Source organism: Hyperolius riggenbachi, chromosome 1 (assembly GCF_040937935.1).
Source record: "Hyperolius riggenbachi isolate aHypRig1 chromosome 1, aHypRig1.pri, whole genome shotgun sequence".
NCBI classification, from domain to species: domain Eukaryota; kingdom Metazoa; phylum Chordata; class Amphibia; order Anura; family Hyperoliidae; genus Hyperolius; species Hyperolius riggenbachi.
In genome coordinates this window covers 464,193,515-464,215,603 of record NC_090646.1, presented here as the reverse complement: position 1 = coordinate 464,215,603, position 22,089 = coordinate 464,193,515, and the positions used below count along the sequence as shown (strand labels likewise).

The 22,089-nt window shown below is 44.8% G+C and overlaps 1 protein-coding gene across 5 annotated transcripts in view; it reads left to right on the top strand.

Moving 5' to 3' along the window:
- Positions 1-22,089, top strand: part of DAO (D-amino acid oxidase) — an 82,626-nt gene that overhangs the window by 24,380 nt on the left and 36,157 nt on the right. The window contains exon 1 of one of the 5 annotated variants that reach the window (XM_068239547.1): positions 30-103. The exons of 1 other annotated variant lie outside the window; for it this stretch is intronic. Coding sequence is in view for 1 of the 4 variants with exons in the window: in XM_068239543.1 (XP_068095644.1) it covers positions 10,705-10,748 (44 nt within the window). In the remaining 3 variants the exon portion in view is untranslated. Of the gene's footprint in view, positions 1-29; positions 104-6,061; positions 6,146-10,474; positions 10,569-10,641; positions 10,749-22,089 lie in introns of those variants that run through there. 3 more of the 5 variants (XM_068239573.1, XM_068239554.1, XM_068239543.1) reach the window with 3 other exon arrangements.

Below are 22,089 nucleotides of genomic sequence, written 5' to 3'. Positions count from 1 at the left end.
CCTCTCAGTCTGCTTTCTACACCCAATCACTTTCTCTCCAATGTACTGACACATCTGGAAACTTTGCACTGGCACGTCCTGTTTTTACCGAGCATGGATAAAGGTGACTGAGTAGAAACATAGTTCTGTTTTTCTGCAGCTGTTACTGTATTGTATTTTGAATTCTCTTCCTATTCCACATGCTTGGGTTGCGCGGATTGTGCTGACTTTTAAAGAGACAGTATTTATGTACCATGTATTTGTTTTTAGGGAGTGAAACAAAGATGTGATATGTTTTTTGTTAAGATTATCTTGTCACTAGTAGAGTAGTTATTGCTTCCATTTAGTCAGAACTAATCAGAATCAGAATCAAGTTTATTTCGCCAAGTACAACGTGAGTCCTACCTGGAATTGGTTTTGGTACAAACAGGGTCGGTGGTGGTACAATAGCAGCGTGGTGCATTTAGCATACAATATATACATACAGTACATACATAAATACATACAGGTTAGGTATATACAGTAAATACATACAGTAGGTACAGTGCAATACAAGGCATAGAGATATAGCATAGATAGAGTGATGTGTGAAAGATGAACCCAGGGGTAGGACCAGGGGGGGTAATCTGCTGTCGTCTATGGCAGTGTTTCTCAAAATTTCATGGGTATCTACCCCTTTTGAAAGCCTGTGCTGGCCAAGTACCCCCTGATATGGTAAAGACTATTTCAAGTACCCCTTGATACAGATACCCTTAATAGTGGTACATGATACTCGTTTCTAAACCATTTCCCCGTATTTGCTATAGTTTTTAATTAGCAGAAATACTAGTTTGGCTGTTTATATAGGATTTATTATTTTCTGAAACTATAAATGTATTTAACTTAATTAAATACATCAAGCCCAAGTACCCCCTAGACCAGGCATGGGCAAACTTGGCCCTCCAGCAGTTAAGGAACTACAAGCCCCACAATGCATTGCAGGAGTCTGACAGCCACAGTCATGACTCATACAGGCAAATGCATTGTGGGACTTGTAGTTCCGTAACAGCTGGAGGGCCAAGTTTGCCCATGCCTGCCCTAAACCCATCAGAAGTACCCCCAGGGGTACACGTACCTCATGTTGAGAACCTAGGGTCTATGGCACTCAAAATGCTTTGCAGCAATGTTTTGAATCAGATGCCCCCCAGTCTAACCCTAGGAAAAAGACAAAAAGAGGAGAGAGAAAAACAGGTGAGTCCCCTTAGGATTGTCGCTTAACCTGGTTGGTCAGTTAGTGTCCCACTGGCTGGCTGCGTTGCTTTGTCTGCTGTGGAGACCGGTGCCCGATGTTAGGGGATGTGTCTGCTGCGGATCCTGGTGGGCGTTGGAGTGGCTGGGGTCGATGCGTGGCTGCCTGCAATCGCTGGAACCGCTGGAATCGCTGGAACTCTCCCTGTGAGGCTGGAGGCTGTATTGGACCTGCTGCTAGGGCCCTGGTCTGAGAGTGTGGCTTGATGGAGTGCTGGTCAGTCCCCTGGAGCAGGCTGTGTGACCTGAGCAGCAGCGGATTAGGGACACAGCAGTGAGGGTGGACAAGATGGTGGCAGCAGGCTCCAGGCAGAGGGCTCCAGGATGGAAGCTAGGGCTCAAGCATTTACAGGCATCTGCCCCTATGCAGTGGTGAAGCAGTCCCTGTGCCTTTAATTGCGGGCAGTGTCCTTTGGTTCCCCTGGCAGCGGTGGTGTAGCTGCCCACGTGGAAGTACTGTAGGTGTTGTACCTCCGGTCTGCAGCCGGCAGTGGGGCGAGACGGCCCGGTCCCTGGCAGCAGCCAGTGCCGATGACACACTCGGCCGGTGGTGTCCTGTCCTCCCCAGAGCAGCGCATCAGTGCCTGACCCTCCGCAGCGGTTGAGAGGCCCCTGTGTGTGGTCCACGGGACTAGCCCCGATTCGGCGATGCGATGGCGGCGATCCGGGGTCCTTAGCCCAGTGTGCCCAGGCTCCCCAGGATGAGGAGAGCAGGGGGAACTCTTTCGACCTCCCGGCATAGGTGAGCCACAAAGGGAAGGGGGGAAAGAGTGTGAAGAGCCGGAGCCCTGTGTGCCGAGGCGTCCTACTCAGGCGCCATCTTGAGAGAACTGGTATTATGGTGTGTATGCACTAAACTGCGTTAAGTAGTGGAGCGTGCGCAAAGTCTTACCGCACGATGAGTAGAGCAGAATTCAATACATTACATGCAATGCACTGCGCTCTGCACATGGCGCGTAGCACTTTAAAGACGTAATTCTGTTTAACTTTAGTGCATACACCTCTAAGTCATCAAATTACTTTTAAAGCTGTTATGCAATAAAAAAGAGTGGCACCTTTAAATTCCCTCCGCTTGCAAAGTAGCCTTGTCTGAGAAAGTATTCGCCAGAGAACGGTATTTGCAGCGGACTTGAACTGCTAGATTATGTAAAGCTGCTCACTAATAAATCCCTTCAGGACTGAGGGCATTTCGTACTTTGGTGATGAGAATTTTGTACTCACATACATCTGATAATAACATTTTAGCTCCCTTGTGTAGTAACACAACACTTCCACTGCTTTTTTGGGGGGTACAGACATCTTTCATTAGGCCACACATTTTAAAAATTGGTATTTTATTATTCTGCAAAATTTGAAAAAGGTGAACTTTTTCAGGTTCTTCTACAAAATGTTTTCATCAGTATCACATATTTCCTTGATATGCTGTAAGTTTAAACATATTCCTTTTTACCTCAATTTCTGGGATAAAAAATACAGAATACCCATATAGTGCATGGTGACTCATAACCCTTAGGACAGTATAAGTGTGAGTGTTCTGAAGAACATGGGATAATTACGCCTTGCCCAAATGCTCATGAATATGCATGTTGTGTGCCTGTAAATGGTATCACTAGAAATATCTCAATATGTACTTGATTTACACCAAAGAACACCAAAATGCATGTATCTAAATATTCTATGTACGGTAGCTTTATCTTTTAGGGGGAATACCGCATATTCCGGCGTATAAGACGACTGGGCATATAAGACGACCCCCCAACTTTTCCAGTTAAAATATAGAGTTTGGGATATACTCGCCGTATAAGACTACTCCTCTTCCAACACACACCAAATAATTAAAAAAAATCGTATACTGGTGCTATGCATGAACAGATACTGGTGTTGTACTGTCTGTGGTACCCAGTATATAACAGTATATAGTCAATTGACTGGTTGGATTGGTTAACTCTCCCTAAGTGGATTGGTCAGCTCTCCTCGTCTACCTGTTTATCAGAACGGTATGGAAGAATAGATCGTGCTGTGCCCATAAAACATGCCTCTTTAACCTGTCTGGCCCACCTTCGTATCCTATTTACCTCCTTCTCTGCCACTCAGATCTCACACATGTGCGCCTGCGCCGCTTCACTACAGTACTCAGCAGCGAGATCTGAGAGGCGGTAACAGGATATGAGGTATCACCCGGCATCAATGACACCCGGCATATAAGACGACCCCTGACTTTTCAGAAGATTTTCAAGGGTTAAAAAGTAGTCTTATACGCACTGGTCTTTTTAATTTTTTTTCTATTTTTATTTTTTGTTAATTTTTTTAAGTTGAACCCTCTAAAAAAGTTATATTTCTTGACATGCTCTCCCTTTCTAATGAACCACAAAAGGATAAATGCACAGAAACAATGCTGTATGACATAATGTAGACTTCTCACATGCTCAGCCTGTCATTTGTTATATCAGAGAGCAAAAAAAGAATCAGCTGAAGCATACCTCCCAACTTCCTGAAATATGAGAAAGGGACATCTTAAGACACGCCCCTGACTCCTCCAGACATGTCCCTGCCCCACCCCTAGTCATGCATACCACAAAGAATCCATAAGCAAAAGATGTAGTTTTAAAATTTATACCACACTAGTCCTTTTTATTATCATTAGGTTTTCTTAATAATAATATTTGGAAATAAGAAATGCATCAATTTAAAAGATGGGAGTAACGTTTAGAGTCAATTAAATACATTTTTAAGTAGAAAAATACATATTCACATAGATCTTTACATCAGTCCTGAAAGAGGGATGAATGAGGAAGAAGTGCCCTTTTCCATTAGATGCAGATTTCAGCTATATTGCCGATCGCAAGAGCACTGCGATTGAGTCCCTGAACACAATCACTGGCTTGCATGATTCTCAGCACGGTTGCATTTTGTTCCTGACGGCTTCACGGTGCAAAAGCAGTGAGTGGAAATTGAGGTTTGTGTGCTATCAATCCAGCGCGATTGCAATTGTACTTAGCAGTGGAAAAGGGCCTAAAAGAAGGACAGAGGGATTTGGTTATCAATGAGGGACTGTCCCCTCCGGAAGAGTGACAGTTGAGTGCTGTGGCTGAAGTGGTACCTTTAACCTAAAGGACTACTGTATGGGGCTAGGGGGAAAAAAGTTGAACTTACCTGGGGCTTCTAATGGTCCCCCGCAGACATCCTGTGCCCTCGCAGCCACTCACTGATGCTCCGGTCCCCACTGCCGGCTCACTTCCGGAATTTGCGACTTTAAAATCGCAAACCCACTGCACCTCAGTGGCTGCATCCTTGCTCCCGCAACTGTGAGCAGACTGCGCACTAAGGACGCGGCCACGCAGGCGCAGTGGGTTTGCGACTTTAAAGTCGCAAATTCTGTGAACCGTCAGCGAGGACCGGAGCATCAGTGAGTGGCTGCGCAGGCACAGGATGTCTGCGGGGGACGATTAAAAGCCCCGGGTAAGTTCAACTCTTTTTCCCCCTAGCCCCCTACAGTAGTCCTTTAATGTTTTCATGTAAAAAGTACAGTGGCAATTATTAACCAGCTAGAGAAACTGTGCTGCGATGTTTATTGTGGGTGTGGGTAACTTTTTAACCACACCTTTATCTCATCAGAAGAATTACTGCCCTATTTTTCAGTTAATTGTAGTAAATTTGCATTCACATTATGCAAGTTGCATAATGTATGTGTAATTATTAAGGGCCCTGTTCCACCAAAAATTGCACAATGAAACCGCAAACACAGAGAAAGGGCTGGTGCACACCTAGGGCTCGATTCACAAAAGCGTGATAACTGCTATCACAGCCGTGTGCGGCGGTTTACACATGTAAAGGATTACTTTGCGTGGTAAATGAACGTTAAAACGCGCAAAGGTTCGTTTATCACGCAACGTAATGCTTCAACAGAACACTCCAAAAATTGCTAGGTATAGCTAGAAAATCGCTAGGCACATGCCTAGAATCGCTTAGAAAAACAATGCAGGGTAGAGGAACAGGCAGGCAGGCACTAGACACTGGCTGAACAGATACACTACGGACCACCCCTAATAAGAGCTGTGCTCACGTGTACACCAATCGAAATCCAATAGAAGAGGAACAGTCGGAACACCAGCTCATGCACATAAGGATTTATTGGAGGTCACATAGATAGACAGGCAATCAAGATAGGTAGCAAGGAGAGATACCGGCCTTACAGCCGTTTCAGGACAACTGCCGCTTCTTCAGAGACCAGACCTCTGGTCTCTGAAGAAGCGGCAGTTGCCGTGAAACGGCTGTAAGGCCGGTATCTCTCCTTCCTACCTAGCTTGATTGCCTGTCTATCTATGTGACCTCCAATAAATCCTTATGTGCATGAGCTGGTGCTCCGACTGGCTTAGAAAAATAACTTCTAAAAACGTGTTTGTGATTACTCTAGCGATTTTAGGTGTGCACCAGCCGAGAGAGAGAGTGTGAGAGTGAGAGAGAGAGAGAGAGAGAGTGTGTGTGTCCTCACAGACATGTTGCTGATGTCAATGCATTGAGCAACCACAGGGTGTGTGTTGAAGCAACAGTGGATTTTCACACATGCCTCTTTCATGCAGTGTTTGTTCCCCTGAGACATTATGCTCTGAGTACAGGTGTGCTGTAACTAAAGGCTTCTTTATGTTCTCTTTACTAAACTGCACAAGTACTGAGCTGTTATTATTTCATATATAAGTCACTACATTTTTTTTGCAGTTTGAGCTTTGCTTTCATTAGCTGCCCCAGGTACACACCATGCAGTGTATAAATAATTTGCTGCACAAGGGTGGAGCAATGTAAATTCCTGTGCCTGTTTAGAACAATCTTGCCCATTAGCATATACTGGAGCACTTAGTGAGACGTGTCCTACAAGCGATAAGTGAGTATTTTTATTTTAGTTTTGAAGACTGGACTACAGTATAAACTATGTGCAGGGATGTTACTTGCTGCTGTTTTCTGTGTAATGTAACTTTGTTCGTTTTTGAAACAGGATTAGGGAAATAATGGCTTGATATTGAAGAATTGTATGGGGAATTACCTCTTTCAGTAGGTTTATGTTATTTGTTGTGCAATACTTTTATTTTGTGTTTAGAATTATTTTCTTACTAATTTTTTTACCTTACAGGACCACTATCACAAAAAGTAGGCAGTTAACATCTGAACCAACATGTTTTGGGCCAGTCCATCTCCTCGTGGAGTAGGTATTCTCAGGGTTTTCTTTGTTTTCAACAGCGTTTTCTGAACAGCAGTTGCAAAGTCTAACTGACAAAATACTGTGTCAGTGAATAGGGAGGCTGGCTGGTATCTTACTATTTTGTCAGTTAAACTGCTGTTCAGGAAATGCTTTTGAAAACATATAACACTTTGAGAATTAACCATGAGGAGATGGACTGGCCCTAAACCTGTCAGTTCTGTCAGATTTTAACTGCCTATTTTTTTTCACAATAGTGGTCCTTTAAAGCAGTGGCCCTCAAACTACGGCCTGCAGGCTGAATGTGGCCCCCTGAGGCTTTTTCACTGGCCCCCCATTTACAAAATGTATTACTTATAGATCAATATCTTTAAATATTGGCAGCCGGCATGTAGAATAGCATCCACACAAGGGCAGATAGTATGCCCTGCAACACAGCAAGTGCAGATAGTATGCCCTAGTGATGAGTGAAAATGCCAATATTCTTTTTGCATGAATTTTCACGAAAATAATGTTAAATGAAAATTCCAGCAAAAATGTGTATATTTTTTGCGCTTTTTGTAAATTTTTGCAGCAAAAATATCTAATTTTTGCGGTTAAAATTGTTGCAGATTAAATATTCTTTTTCTGCGTTGAAGTACAAATATCAATTTTTTTTGCGGTAAAAATATCGCGGGAAACCACAAAAAAACAAGCCTGTTTTTCGTGAAAATTTCTTGAAATTAAAAATAGCATTTTTGAAAGTGAAAATGACTGACGAAGATTTGTAAGCAACACTGTTAACAGGTAATAGTTTATACTACCAAGGTTCAACTTTGTTTGAACCTAGATAGTATGTAGGTACTGTGTTATGTTTTCTACATAATTTCATGTATACTCTGGCCCCCCAGTAGTCTGAAGTATGTTGACCCGGCCCTTGACCGAAAAAGTTTGGGGACCCCTGCTTTAACTTATATTCTCCCATGCAAGGGATGAGCTACCCATAGTGACTAGTTGTTTGCCACATTTATAAAGGGTAGGGCTATTTTTGCCCATTTTGCCGCCTCAAGCAAGGCACCTTTTGTGTCCCTACCCCATTTTAGGGAATGGTAATAGCATTCTACATCAATTAGTTTTGTAAGAAATTGATGGTTTAGATAGAAATAATGTTGTTCCTGAAAATACATTTGTAAAGGATACACAACTTATTACCAGGCCATATACATCGCACTGGCCCAAACTCACTGAACCCATATAACAAACCCTCCTAATAATGGTTTTGAGGGGTGTGTATCCACCTTATAACATTATACTGTTTATGTATATCCTAGGTCTTTACAGTTTAGAATATATGTCATGGAAATCTAATCAGAGTTGCAAAAATCAACAGCAGTGCCTAGGTTTAGGAATTAAAATGAGTATCCATCCCTTTCTTAAAGAGGAACTGTCACGAAAATCTTAAAATTTAAAACACATACAAATAAAAAGTACATTTCTTATTTATGTTGCTGTCACTTACAGTAGGTAGTAGAAAACTGACATTACTGACAGGTTTTGGGCTAGTCCATCTCTTCATGGGGGATTCTCAGCATGGCCTTTATTCTTTATAAAGACATTCTCTGAAAATGATGGTAACTCAATGATAGAACAACAGTGACTGTCCAGCTGATCAAATTTGGTCTGTCCACAATGAAGCAACGACCTTATTATCTTCTTGTATGTAGGTAGGCATAGGTAAGTGCCCCAGTATAGGTAGGTAGGCATAGGTAGGTGTCCCAGTATAGGTATATAGGCATAGGTATGTGCCCCAGTAGTTAGCTAGGCATAGGTAGGAGTCCCAGTATAGGTAGGTAGGCATAGGTAGGAGTCCCAGTATAGGTAGGTAGGCATAAGTAGGTGTCCCAGTATAGGTAGATAGGCATAGGTAGGTGTCCCAGTATATGTAGATAGGCATAGGTAGGTGCCTCAGTAGTTAGCTAGGCATAGGTAGGAGTCCCAGTATAGGTAGGTAGGCAAAGGTAGGTGTCCCAGTATAGGTAGATAGGCATAGGTAGGTGCCCCAGTAGTTAGCTAGGCATAGGTAGGAGTCCCAGTAGTTAGCTAGGGATAGGTAGGTGTCCCAGTATAGGTAGATAGGCATAGGTAGGTGTCCCAGTATAGGTAGATAGGCATAGGTAGGTGCCCCAGTAGTTAGCTAAGCATAGGTAGGAGTCCCAGTATAGGTAGGTAGGCATAGGTAGGTGTCCCAGTATAGGTAGATAGGCATAGGTAGGTGCCCCTGTAGTTAGCTAGGCATAGGTAGGAGACCCAGTATAGATAGGTAGGCATAGGTAGGTGCCCTAGTACAGGTAGGTAGGTAGGCATAGGTAGGTGTCCCCGTATAGGTAAGTAGGTGCCCCAGTAGTTAGGTAGGCATAGGTAGGTGTCCCAGTATAGATAGTTAGGCAGGGCCTGGCTGGCACAGTAATAGCAGTTTACCAAGGTCCAGCTGTAACAGATAGGGCTGTATAAAGCAGTGTCAGTGGGCAACACAAAAAAAAACACATCAGGGGAACATTAGCTCTCAAAAGAGCTGTTGAGGGGTGCTATTTTAGCAATAACAATCAGCCAGGAGCAAGCTAACAAGCCTACAAGAGCCTAACTAATCTTTCCCTATGAGAGTCTGTCCCTTCACTAATTAATGCAGGCACACGAGTGAGTGTAAAAGCCAGCGCTGCCTGCTTTTTATAAGGGGGGGAGTGGCTCCAGGAGAGAGTGTAGCCTAAATGGCTACAATGTGCCTGCTGACTGTGATGTAGAGGGTCAAAGTTGACCCTAATGGCGCACTATGAGGGCGAACCGAACTTCCGTAAAAGTTCGAATTACATGGTGAACGCAAACCACCAGAAGTTCGCCTGGAACCGTTCGGGCAATCTCTAATCACACAGCACAACCAATGTGTACAGGCACTTACAGCCACTGATTCGCAGACACCTCTATGCCAGCAGCTGTAACAGCCACCAATTAGCAGACACCTCTATGCCAACAGCTGTAACAGCCACCAATTAGCAGACACCTCTATGCCAACAGCTGTAACAGCCACCAATTAGCAGACACCTCTATGCCAACAGCTGTAACAGCCACAGATTAGCGGACACCTCCATGCCAGCAGCTGTAATAGCCACTGATTAGCAGACACCTCCATGCCAGCAGCTGTAACAGCCACAGATTGGGAGACAACTCCATGCCAGCAGCTGTAACAGCCACCAATTAGCAGACACCTCTTTGCCAGCAGCTGTAACAGCCACAGATTAGCAGACACCTCTATGCCAGCAGCTGTAACAGCCACTGATTAGCAGACACCTCTATGCCAGCAGCGGTAACAGCCACAGATTAGGAGACAACTCCATGCCAGCAGCTGTAACAGCCATAGATTAGCAGACACCTCTATGCCAGCAGCTGTAACAGCCATAGATTAGCAGACACCTCTATGCCAGCAGCTGTAACAGCCACAGATTAGCAGGCACCGCTATGCCAGCAGCTGTAGCCAGAAATGGATTCAACTGAAATGTGGTCCCAGGAGAGATAGCAGTTTTTGCCCACTGCTGATGGTCATCTAGTTTTTTTCAGTAAGATTTGTTAGGGGCTAGCATCCACCAGGCCCCTAGACCCTTGCCATGCCCTAGGCAACTGCCTTGAATTGCCTTATGGATGATCTGGCTCTGGCTGTAACATTCCTTGGTTAGCAGCTGCCATTGTACCAGCAGCTGTGTGTCACAGAGATCTGATTGTTTGGCATGATGTATCACACGTTGTTTTTGAAATGTCCCATTTTTTTTTTAAATATGCTTTGGTGCCAAAACCAATATTTTCTCCTTTATTTCAAATTATTTTATGTGTGGTTTCTCAGTGCTCTCAGGCTGTGGCAATCTACTAGTCTGAGATGACTACTCAAGCTGCTTGCTTTTAAAGGACTGATGCTTTTACAAACATAAATTGTGATAGCTCTCTTGCAACCCAGTAACATTTAATGGATCTCTTTATATCACCAGCTTGCCCTTGCCTGTTATAGATGCTAGGTGAATATGGGCAGTCTCACTGGTGTGTGAAGTAACAAGAAGAAGGCTGGGATTGTGGGCACTGCAGTGAACAGGTTTGTGGCGTGTTGCAAGCTACCATAGAGAGTAGAAAACTGAAAGTGAAACTAACTAACAGAATCACTTCCTGGTTTTGTTGCTGAATGTATGCTGTGTGAGTCTGTAATGAAAACCTCCTGATTTTCTGATACTATGTTCGGGAGATGCATTTCATCATATTTGATTTGTGGCATAAGGTACTGTAGATTCTAAATCAAGTTGTATTGTTTGTGAACGTATTTGATGATTAGTGACAGCCTTACAGCTGAGCAGTGCAGTGACTGCTTTATTATATACTTCTACGGCTGTAAACTCAGGACACAAAGATATTTGATTACAGTTTGTCTTACTATGCATCAATGCACTTTGTATGTCAAACAGGGAAGGACCAGCACTCTTTACAGTCGTGTATAAAAATCTGCGTTATATTCAGAAATAAACATTACATCCAGTGATACTCTGTTTGCGCCAGTTCTAAAGCATCAAGTCCATAGATGATAGTCGATCCTCACATATGGTTGCCCGAAGCTGATTCAATATAAGCAGCAAAGCCAGTTGATGCATAACCATCACTGATGTGGATACAATTGACATGGTGGCAGCTTCCTGCCCCTTCTTAAAGAAAACCTGAACTGAAAATTAAAAGTCAAAATAAACATACACAAGTCATACTTACCTCCTGTCCTGTGTAGTCTACTTCTCAATCTCTTTCTCCTCTCCTGCGTCCTGTGTGCCCACTGTGATCAATGGGATTCTCCGTCCTCCATTTTGAAAATGGCTAGTACCCCATAACAGCTTCCTGGTCAGCACACTGTTAAACTGTAACATCGCCCACTTGAGCCATAGGGAAACATGGACACATCAGTTCTCCTCTCAGCTGTAACTGACAGCAACTGATATATAACTGACAGCAACTGATATATTTCAGTTCTGACAAAATGTTGTCAGAACTGGAAGGGATCACTGTAAGAAGAAAATGGTGCACTTCTGAGAGGAACTGATGGCAACGTAGCTATGTAATGTTCATTTGAAGTTACCTCATGTGTTTATTTTAAATAATTTTACTCAGTACAGGTTCTCTTTAAAGGACCATTATTGCGAAAAAAAAAGTAGGCAGTTAAAATCTGACAGAACCGACAGGTTTTGGGGCAGTCCATCTCCTCATGGGGGATTCTTAAGCTGGCCACTAACGGTCCAATTTCTAGCGAAAAATCGTTCGAGCGATCAGAAATTCTGATCGGATTGGTTGTAAATAATCTCCATTGGTGGACACAATAGATTATGAGCGAGTGAAAAAAATGTCGCCCGAATGAATTTTCGACGAACGAAAATTTGGATTTTCTTGGTGGTTGTGATAGATAGGAAGCAAAGATTGGTTAGTTGAGGGTGTAGTGAACGATTTTTCGTCCGATCAGAATTTCTGATCGCTCAAATGATTTTTCGCTAGAAATTGGACAGTTAGTGGCCACCTTTAGGGCCTGTACACACTGAAAAACGCAAGCAAAATCGCAAGCGCATGCGTTTTTAAAGTGCCTGTAGTTTTAAAAACGCATCCGCTTTTGCCTGCGTTTTTTGTGCGTTTGCGTTTTTCTTGTAATTGCTGATTGGCTAAAGAATCCTTTGTTTTTTTTCTAGTTTACATTTCAACAGGAATCAGGAGATTGCAGAGTCTGCTGGGATACTGACTTCTGAAAAACGCAGGCAAAAACGCAAGCGCATGCGTTTTTAATGCGTTTTTCATGCGCTGCGCTTAAAAAAGCGCAGCAGGCACTGCGATTGCGTTTTTCTAAAAACGCATCGCACCAGTGTGTACAAGTCATCACGATTTTCATTCTTTTTCAAAAGACCTTGCGTTTTTAAAAACGCATGCGTTTTTAAAAACGCAACGCAAGCGCAGCAGTGTGTACAGGCCCTTAGGGTTTTCTTTGTTTTCAATAGCATTTCCTGAACAGCAGTTTAACTGCCAAAATAGCAAGATACCAGCCGGCCTCCCTAATCACTTGCACACTATTATGTCAGTTAGACTTTGCAACTGCTGTTCAGGAAATGCTGTTGAAAACAAAGAAAACCCTGAGAATCTCCCATGAGGAGATGGACTGGCCCAAAACCTGTCGGTTCTGTTGGATTTTAACTGCCTACTTTTTTCCCGATAGTTTTCCTTTAACCATTTCTGCTGCTGGACGTGAGCCACACATCCACAGCGGCAGCTGCTACAGCTGCAGGGACACAATAGTCACGTCCCTGTAGTTTAGGAGGCTGTGCAGGCCATCGTGCGCGCAGAAGCCCGTGATCGCAATGTTGCCAGCAACAGAAGGGATTGGCTGCAGGGGACAAAAGTCCCCTGAGCCAATCTGTATATGTTCGCCGAGAATGAACACTGTTTTAGTTCAAAAACAGTGTTCATTCTTAAATAGAGCCACTGCGCTTCCTCCAGCTCGCCGATTTCCGCTGCTTACTACCGCCAATTGTTAGATTTATGTTCCCATTCATTAATGTCCTCTCTAGGCCACCGTGATTGAAGGCCTGCATCACTTCCCTAGTTACAATGTAGCAACACATTACTTCCTATAGCGTACCTATTGTACGCGAATAGGAAGTACTCAGCGGGGACATCTTGTGACCAAATAGTAAAATTACACCTACTGACTTTAGGGAATATTTTAATTTTTTTTATATATATATGTATGTCAAGAGGGCATATTATTATTAAATTATTGGCTAAAAGTTAGTGATGGATGTAAAACTGAAAAAAATGCACCTTTATTTCCAAATAAAATATTGTCACCATACATTATACTAGGAATATAATTTTAACATTGCAATAACCGGGACAAATGGCCAAATAAAATGTGTGGATTTTAATTATGGTATGAAATGTACACAGCAGCCAGGTCAGTTTGACAGCTTCTAGCAAAAATAAATAATTAGTTTTGAGCCTTGGAGAACTCTGTGGTTATCAGGGATTGTCGGCCAGATAAAAGTTGTTTGGGTTTTGTTTACTTTTCAGGAGAGCACAGGCTGAATTTCACTTGCTGTTTGACTGCCTCATTTTCATAGATAACAGCTTCAGATTTTTAACATTTTACCATGCAAAAAAGAGAGAGAGAGAAATAGATCTCAGGCAAGTTTTTAGATGGACCTAGTTTTTAGATGGTCTATGTACCTTTAGGTCACATGTCTCATCATGTCCAATGTCGGTTCTGCAGTGCAGTTTCTAGGCTAAAATGCACCCAGGGCGAGGGTGTAAAAATTGCGCCCCCCCCCCCCTAGGTTAGATAGGTAGGTGCCTCTCAGTATAGGTTAGATTAGGTAGGTGCCCCCTAGTATAGGCTAGATTAGACAGGTGCCCCCCAGAATAGGTTAGATTAGGTAGCTGCCCCCCAGTATAGGTTAGATAAGGTAGCTGCCCCCCCAGTATAGGTTAGGTAGGTGCCCCCCAGTATAGGTTAGGTAGGTGCCCCCCAGTATAGGTTAGATAGGTAGCTGCCCCCCAGTATAGGTTAGATTAGGTAGCTGCCCCCCAGTATAGGTTAGATTAGGTAGCTGCCCCCCCAGTGTTGGTTATATTAGGTAGCTGCCCCCCAGTGTAGGTTAGATAGGTAGCTGCCCCCCAGTGTAGGTTAGATAGGTAGCTGCCCCCCAGCGTAGGTTAGATTAGGTAGGTGCCCCCCAGTGTAGGTTAGATAGGTAGCTGCCCCCCAGCGTAGGTTAGATTAGGTAGCTGCCCCCAGTATAGGTTAGATAGGTAGCTGCCCCCCAGCGTAGGTTAGATTAGGTAGCTGCCCCCAGTATAGGTTAGATAGGTAGCTGCCCCCCAGTGTAGGTTAGATTAGGTAGGTGCCCCCCAGTGTAGGTTAGATAGGTAGGTGCCCCCCAGCGTAGGTTAGATTAGCAGCTGCCCCCCAGCGTAGGTTAGATTAGGTAGGTGCCCCCAGAATAGGTTAGATAGGTAGCTGCCCCCCAGTATAGGTTAGATTAGGTAGCTGCCCCCCAGTGTAGGTTAGATAGGTAGCTGCCCCCCCAGTGTTGGTTATATTAGGTAGCTGCCCCCCAGTGTAGGTTAGATGGGTAGCTGCCCCCCAGTGTAGGTTAGATACGGTAGGTAGCTGCCCCCCAGCGTAGGTTAGATTAGGTAGGTGCCCCCCAGTGTAGGTTAGATAGGTAGCTGCCCCCCAGCGTAGGTTAGATTAGGTAGCTGCCCCCAGTATAGGTTAGATAGGTAGCTGCCCCCCAGCGTAGGTTAGATTAGGTAGCTGCCCCCAGTATAGGTTAGATAGGTAGCTGCCCCCCAGTGTAGGTTAGATTAGGTAGGTGCCCCCCAGTGTAGGTTAGATAGGTAGGTGCCCCCCAGCGTAGGTTAGATTAGCAGCTGCCCCCCAGCGTAGGTTAGATTAGGTAGGTGCCCCCAGAATAGGTTAGATAGGTAGATGCCCCCAATAATGGAGGGGGGAGCCGCAGGGAGGGCAGCCCGACCTCTCCCTCCCTCTCCTCTCCCGGGCGCCCTCCGTGCTCCCCCCTCAGATGCAGAGTTCGTGAGCAGCAGGGAAGCGCTGTTTACAACTCACCGGCTGCCTGGCTCCAAGCGCTGCTCTCTCGCCGCTGGTCTCCCCTCTCTGTATACATACTGATACACGCTGCTTCCGGTGTGGTGAAATTTTTTGCAACTTTATCAGATTTTGCAACCGGTTGCACTTATTTATACGTATAGCTATCAGAAAGTGCAACCTAGCCATTGACTTTAACCTATCTGTATCAGAAAATGCAACCCAACCAAACCCTATTCTCACACAGAACCCTCCCCTCTTGCTCAACTAATAACCCCCCCCCTGGAGGGAACAATCCCCCCTCTTGCTCAACTAATAACCCCCCCTGGAGGGAACAAACCCCCCTCTTGCTCAACTAATAACCCCCCCCCCCCCCAGGGATCAATCCCCCCTCTTGCTCAACTAATAACCCCCCCTGGAGGGAACAATCCCCCCTGTTGCTCAACTAATAACCCCCCCTGGAGGGAACAATCCCCCCTCTTCCTCAACTAATAACCCCCCACCCCCCGAGGAAACAATCCCCCCTCTTGCTCAACTAATAACCCCCCCTGGAGGTGACAATCCCCCTTCTAGCTCAATGGGATCTGTGGTTGCAAAAAATTACAGGCGTGTTAACAGAGAGGAGCCACGCCTACACAGTCATACACTGTCCTCTATGGCAAGTTGCAAAATATGATAGGTAGCAAAAATTTTCACTACACCGGCTACAGGAAGCAGCGTGTATCAGTACGTATACAGAGAGAGAGAGGAGACCAGCGGCGAGAGAGCAGCGCTTGGAGCCAGGCAGCCGGTGAGTTGTAAACAGCGCTTCCCTGCTGCTCACGAACTCTGCATCTGAGGGGGGAGCACGGAGGGCGCCCGGGAGAGGAGAGGGAGGGAGAGGTCGGGCTGCCCTCCCCGCGGCTCCGGCTCCCCCCTCCATTATAGCGCCCCCCTCCCAACAGCGCCCCGGGCGGCGGCACGCTCCGCACGGGGCAAGAAACGGGGCTGCGGTTCTGGTATGCTTTAAAAATGCCTATGCTGGGGCTTCCTTGTACTGCAGTGGAATGCGTAGGACGGAAAGGGGGGGGGGGGGTGTATTCAGTTCCGGAGCCTGAAAAACCTTGCAGCACAGCACAGGCATTCTTACTCATTTTCAACAACATTGTCAATCTAGAGACTGGCAGCAAACATTGACACTTCTGTCTTTTCTGTTTTAAGCATTGTGGAATGGCTGTAGTTTATATGCACATATAACAATATAATGAAGTTGAAAACGTTTTTTTAATGAATTTTTGCAATATTAAGAACTGAACTTACATAGTTTAGTTGAAAAAAGAAATCCGTCTTTCAAGTGAATGGACTGTGTTTTTTGCAACAATCCTATTGTACCCTGACCCCTTCAACTTCTTTAAATGTAATTATGTACCTTATAACGTGGATACTTCTGATACTTCTGATGGGCAGCACGGTGGCGTAGTGGTTAGCTCTCTCGCCTTGCAGCGCTGGGTCCCTGGTTTGAGTCCCAGCCAGGGCACTATCTGCAAAGAGTTTGTATGTTCTCTCCGTGTCTGCGTGGGTTTCCTCCGGGCACTCCGGTTTCCTTCCACATTCCAAAAACATACGGATAAGTTAATTGGCTCCCCCTAAAATTGGCCCTAGACTACAGTACTTACACTACATAATATAGACATATGGCAATGGTAGGGATTAGATTGTGAGCTCCTTTGAGGGACAGATAGTGACAAGATATATATATATACACTGTACAGCGCTGCGTAATATGTCGGCGCTATATAAATACTAAATAATAATAATAATAATAATAATATATCGAGGTGGGATTTGGTACATCTACAACCTAAATGACATAATGCCTGCACATAGTCTGGAAAGATAAGTTCACCTTCCCCAATGCCCCCATATAGCCTAACCCTAACCTTGCCCCTTCACCAATATCCCTGTGCCTAACCCTAACCAACAATCTCTGCTGGGCACTACCCACACTCCCATAGCTCTATATTTAACTTAGAAACTTAGACTCGGGTCCCACTTGTTAAAAAAAACAGAGTAACCAAGCAGCTCAGGGTGACCCAAACTACTAGGAATGTATAGGGGGATGAAAGGAACCAAAAAGCCCTCCTACTAAAAAAGCAAAGCTTGGTGTAATTGCCTTCTTAAAACAGAAGGAAATTTGCAATAATTCAGTTATAAATGAACATTTGTGGTTACCCACAATGTACACCTACTAAATATGCAAATTATCCCTTTCCGCCCTTGTTAAGCCAAGCAAGCATCCAGAACCGCTGGTTTATTGCAAGGGATAATTTGCATATTTAGTAGGTGTGCATTGTGGGTAACCACAAATGTTCATTTATAACTGAATTATTGCAAATTTCCTTCTGTTTTAAGAAGGCAATTACACCAAGCTTTGTTAAAAAAAAAAGTACTCATTTGGTACATGTTTTGCAACCCCACTCAGTGCAGGAAGTGGATCCTATTGTAAAAAATAGGATCTGCTTCCACTTGTTAAAAAAATGGACCTGTTTGCATTGTTCCAGAAAACTGAATGCAAAGTTCTGACATGTACTGTTTTTCCAGATGAGCGGATGCGTTGCCCATAGCCACCTATGGTGTAATGCATGCGCCCACAGATGTGAACGGGACGCTAAAATGGAGCACAGTGGACGCTGAGCTGTCCACTACGCTCTGTACCGATCGGTCCCATTACGAGTGGGATACCTAGCCTAAGGCCCCATACACACATCAGACCATAGTCTTTTGAAAATGAAAGATCACAGACCAATCTTACCACCCTTCATGTAGTATGAAAGCCATACTCTACACAGTCTTTTCTATGGAGCTGAACTCCACATCAGAAAAAACTCTTTGCAAGATGCTGCACACACAGATGCTGTACAGACACAAAAGATCAGTATCTGCAAAAGATCTGTTCCTGCCAAAAATCCATTCCTGCAAATTGCAATGATAGTCTATGAGATCTGCAGAACATCATACACACATGATTTAACTGACATTCATCTGCAGATCAGATCCACCAGGATGGATTTTCAGATCTGCGGATGATTGCTTGATCTGCAGATGAATGTCAGTTAAATCATGTGTGTATGATGATCTGCAGATCTCATAGACTATCATTGCAATTTGCAGGACTGGATTTTTGGCAGGAACAGATTTTTTGCAGATACTGATCTTTTGTGTCTGTACAGCATCTGTGTGTGCAGCATCTTGCAAAGATTTTTTTCTGATGTGGAGTTCAGCTCCATAGAAAAGACTGTGTAGAGTATGGCTCTCATACTACATGAAGGGTGGTAAGATTGGTCTGTGATCTTTCATTTTCCAAAGACTATAGTCTGATGTGTGTATGAGCCTTTAGGCTCTAACCTAATTGTTGATCTTACCTGATGCTTTTCCAAAACCTTTATGTTTCCTATGTCTGACCTTAAAGTGAACCTTAAGCCAGGAAAAAAAAATGAGTTTTACTCACCTGGGGCTTCTACCAGCCCCCTGCAGCAGTCCTGTGCCCTCGCAGCCACTCACTAATCCTCTGGTCCCCCGCTGCCAGCTAGTTTCGTTTTTGCCGACAGGCCCGTCAGGACTGGCCACGCTTTTTCCGCATTCCCGACTGCAATTAGCGTTATTGCAGGCCGCAACGCGTACAAAAATATGCGTTGCCGCATATCTATGCATTCGTAATGCGGCAACGCGTATTTTTGTATGCGTTGCGGCCCACAATAGCTCTAATTGCAGTCGGGAAGGCGGAAAAAGCTACGCGTGGCCAGTTCTGACGGGCCTGTCGGCCAAATCGAAACTAGCTGGCAGCGGGGGACCAGAGGATTAGTGAGTGGCTGCGAGGGCACAGGACTGCTGCAGGTGAGTAAAACTTATTTTTTTTCTGGCTTAAGTGTCCCTTTAAGACCAGCCTTTTAAAGCAAATCTGTAGCAATAAAAAAGGCATATGTTTACCCAGGGAGAGGAAAACCTCTGGGTCCTATTGAGCCTTCTCAATGTTTTCATTCCCCCGCTGTCTCCAGGTGAAGTTACGCCACCTCCAGGAGTCCTTAGAAGGCTTCCGGAGCACTTGTGTCCCTGAGTGTTCCCGAAGATGTGCGACTCAGTACTAAGAGAGTTTACTTGTGCTTGCCCAGTTTGGAGCCGTCCATATTTGGGGGTGCTTGTGTCCCTGTGTGCTCCAGAACCTTCCAAGGGTCCCCAAAGGCGTATTCAACCAGCTGTTCAAATATGTACGACAGGGGTGACGGCGCTGAAATGAGGGGGCCGAGAGGGGACATGGAAGCTCAATAGAATCCAATGCCTTCTCTCTCCGTAGACAAGTATCAGATTTATTTTTCCTCGCTTCAGTTTTACTAATCGTGCCGTAAGACGTTCCTTCCACACATTATTCTGCTTAAAGAGAACCCGAGGTGTGTTTAAAGAATGTTATCTGCATACAGAGGCTGGATCTGCCTATACAGCCCAGCCTCTGTTGCTATCCCAAACCCCCCTAAGGTCCCCCTGCACTCTGCAATCCCTCATAAATCACAGCCGTGCTGTGAGGCTTTGTTTACATCTGTAGTGTCAGTCTCAGCTGCTCCCCCGCCTCCTGCATAGCTCCGGTCCCTGCCTCCGTCCCTTCCCTCCAATCAGCGGGGAGGGAAGGGATGCAGGCGGGGACCGGAGTTCTGCAGGAGGCGGGGAGAGCAGCAGACTGACACTATAGAGATAAACACAGCCAGCTCTGACAAGCTGTTTGTCAGCAGCGTGGCTGCGATTTATGAGGGATTGCAGAGTGCAGGGGAACCTTAGTGGGGTTTGGGATAGCAACAGAGGCTGGGCTGTATAGGCAGATCCAGCCTCTGTAAGCAGATAATATTCTTCAAACCCACCTCGGGTTCTCTTTAACGCAGTGCACCTCCTAGGACGTGATGCACTAAATTATGGTAAGTAAATTAGTGCAGAAGGAGCACTGGCCGTTAACCCATTAGCAGCATGCGCATCAGGCCCCTGGTCACATGTCATTTCAGGTTGATTTGAAACTATGCAAAATTAATTCTACTCTGTGTCTATGGATGTTTTATCCTGACAGAGTGTAGATTTAGTACACTGGCTTCATACGTTTACACTTAGCCAGCCGAGTTCTGTGCACTGATTGGATTTATCAGTGTATGAGATTTAAAGTTCTGCCAGTGTAAACTAAAGCATAACTTTTATGTGGTGCTAGATAAGGGAGACCTGTTTTTCCATCTTAATGTGTGTACACATGCACAGTTATTGTCAGGGTCATGAGACATCACTAGACTATAAACTCGCAAAATGTTCTGTTGCTATGCAGAATGGAGGAGGGATGTCAGCAGGATGCACAGTGGAGAGGCTCCTGGCAGGTGGGGTAAGGACGGTTACAATGTACTCTGCTGAGATAATCCTGCACTCTAGATACAGTATTTTGGCAATGCATCGGTTTGGTTGTACATACCGGACTGGCTGCATTGGCAAAGAACACTGTAGCATGTGTACTGGCATTAAAGGGACCCTGAGCAGGTGATAAAACAGAATTTACACTTACCTGGGGCATCTTCCAGCCCACCGTAGGCCGCAAGGTCCCCCGGCGTCCTCCTGGCTCCTTCCCTGGTCCCGGCTCCAGTTACATGATGACTTTGGCTACGCGTCATCACGCCATCCGGCGTTAGAGTCCTGCTCATGTGCGGTTCTGTCTTAGAGAACCGCACAGGCGCAGGACTCTCATGTTGGTGTAATGACAGATAGTGCAGCCCCGCATGCACAGTAGGAGCCTGTTTCCCATTTATTGTGCTGCCGCACTAAACACCCCAAATATCTCTGGTTCCACACCACCTACACTCCTGAAATTTTCAGGGTAGGGAGGAGACCCTTGAACTCCCCCGAACCAGCCTCCGAGCTCCGCTGGTTCCAGAGATAGGTTTCTGGAATCTATCTCTGGAATCAGCAGGGCTTGAGGGCTGCAATTTGGCACAGAGGTAGATGGAAGGTCCCCTCCCTACCCTTAAAAATTCTGTGTAGGTGGTGTGGAAGCAGAGATATATTGGGGAAATAATATTTAAGTTCCCACTAAGTACAGTGGTGTGAAAAACTATTTGCCCCCTTCCTGATTTCTTATTCTTTTGCATGTTTGTCACACTTATATGTTTCTGCTCATCAAAAACCATTAACTATTAGTCAAAGATAACATAATTGAACACAAAATGCAGTTTTAAATGATGGTTTTTATTATTTATTGAGGAAAAAAAACTCAAAACCTACATGGCCCTGTGTGAAAAAGTGATTGCCCCCCTTGTTAAAAAATAACTTAACTGTGGTTTATCACACCTGAGTTTAATTTCTGTAGTCACCCCCAGGCCTGATTACTGCCACACCTGTTTCAATCAAGAAATCACTTGAATAGGAGCTATCTGACACAGAGAAGTAGACCAAAAGCACCTCAAAAGCTAGACATCATACCAAGATCCAAAGAAATTCAGGAACAAATGAGAACAAAAGTACTGTAATTGAGATCTATCAGTCTGGTAAAGGTTATAAAGACATTTCTAAAGCTTTGGGACTCCAGCGAACCACAGTGAGAGCCATTATGCACAAATGGCAAAAACATGGAACAGTGATGAACCTTCCCAGGAGTGGCTAGCCGACCAAAATTACCCCAAGAGCGCAGAGAAAACTCATCCGAGAGGCCACAAAAGACCCCAGGACAACATCTAAAGAACTGCAGGCCTCACTTGCCTCAATTAAGGTCAGTGTTCACAACTCCACTATAAGAAAGAGACTGGGCAAAAATGGCCTGCATGGCAGATATCCAAGGCGCAAACCACTTTTAAGCAAAAAGAAAATTAAGGCTCGTCTCAATTTTGCTAAAAAAAAAACATCTCAATGATTGCCAAGACTTGTGGGAAAATATCTTGTGGACCGCCGAGACAAAAGTTGAACTTTTTGGAAGGTGCGTGTCCTGTTAAATCTGTCGTAAAAG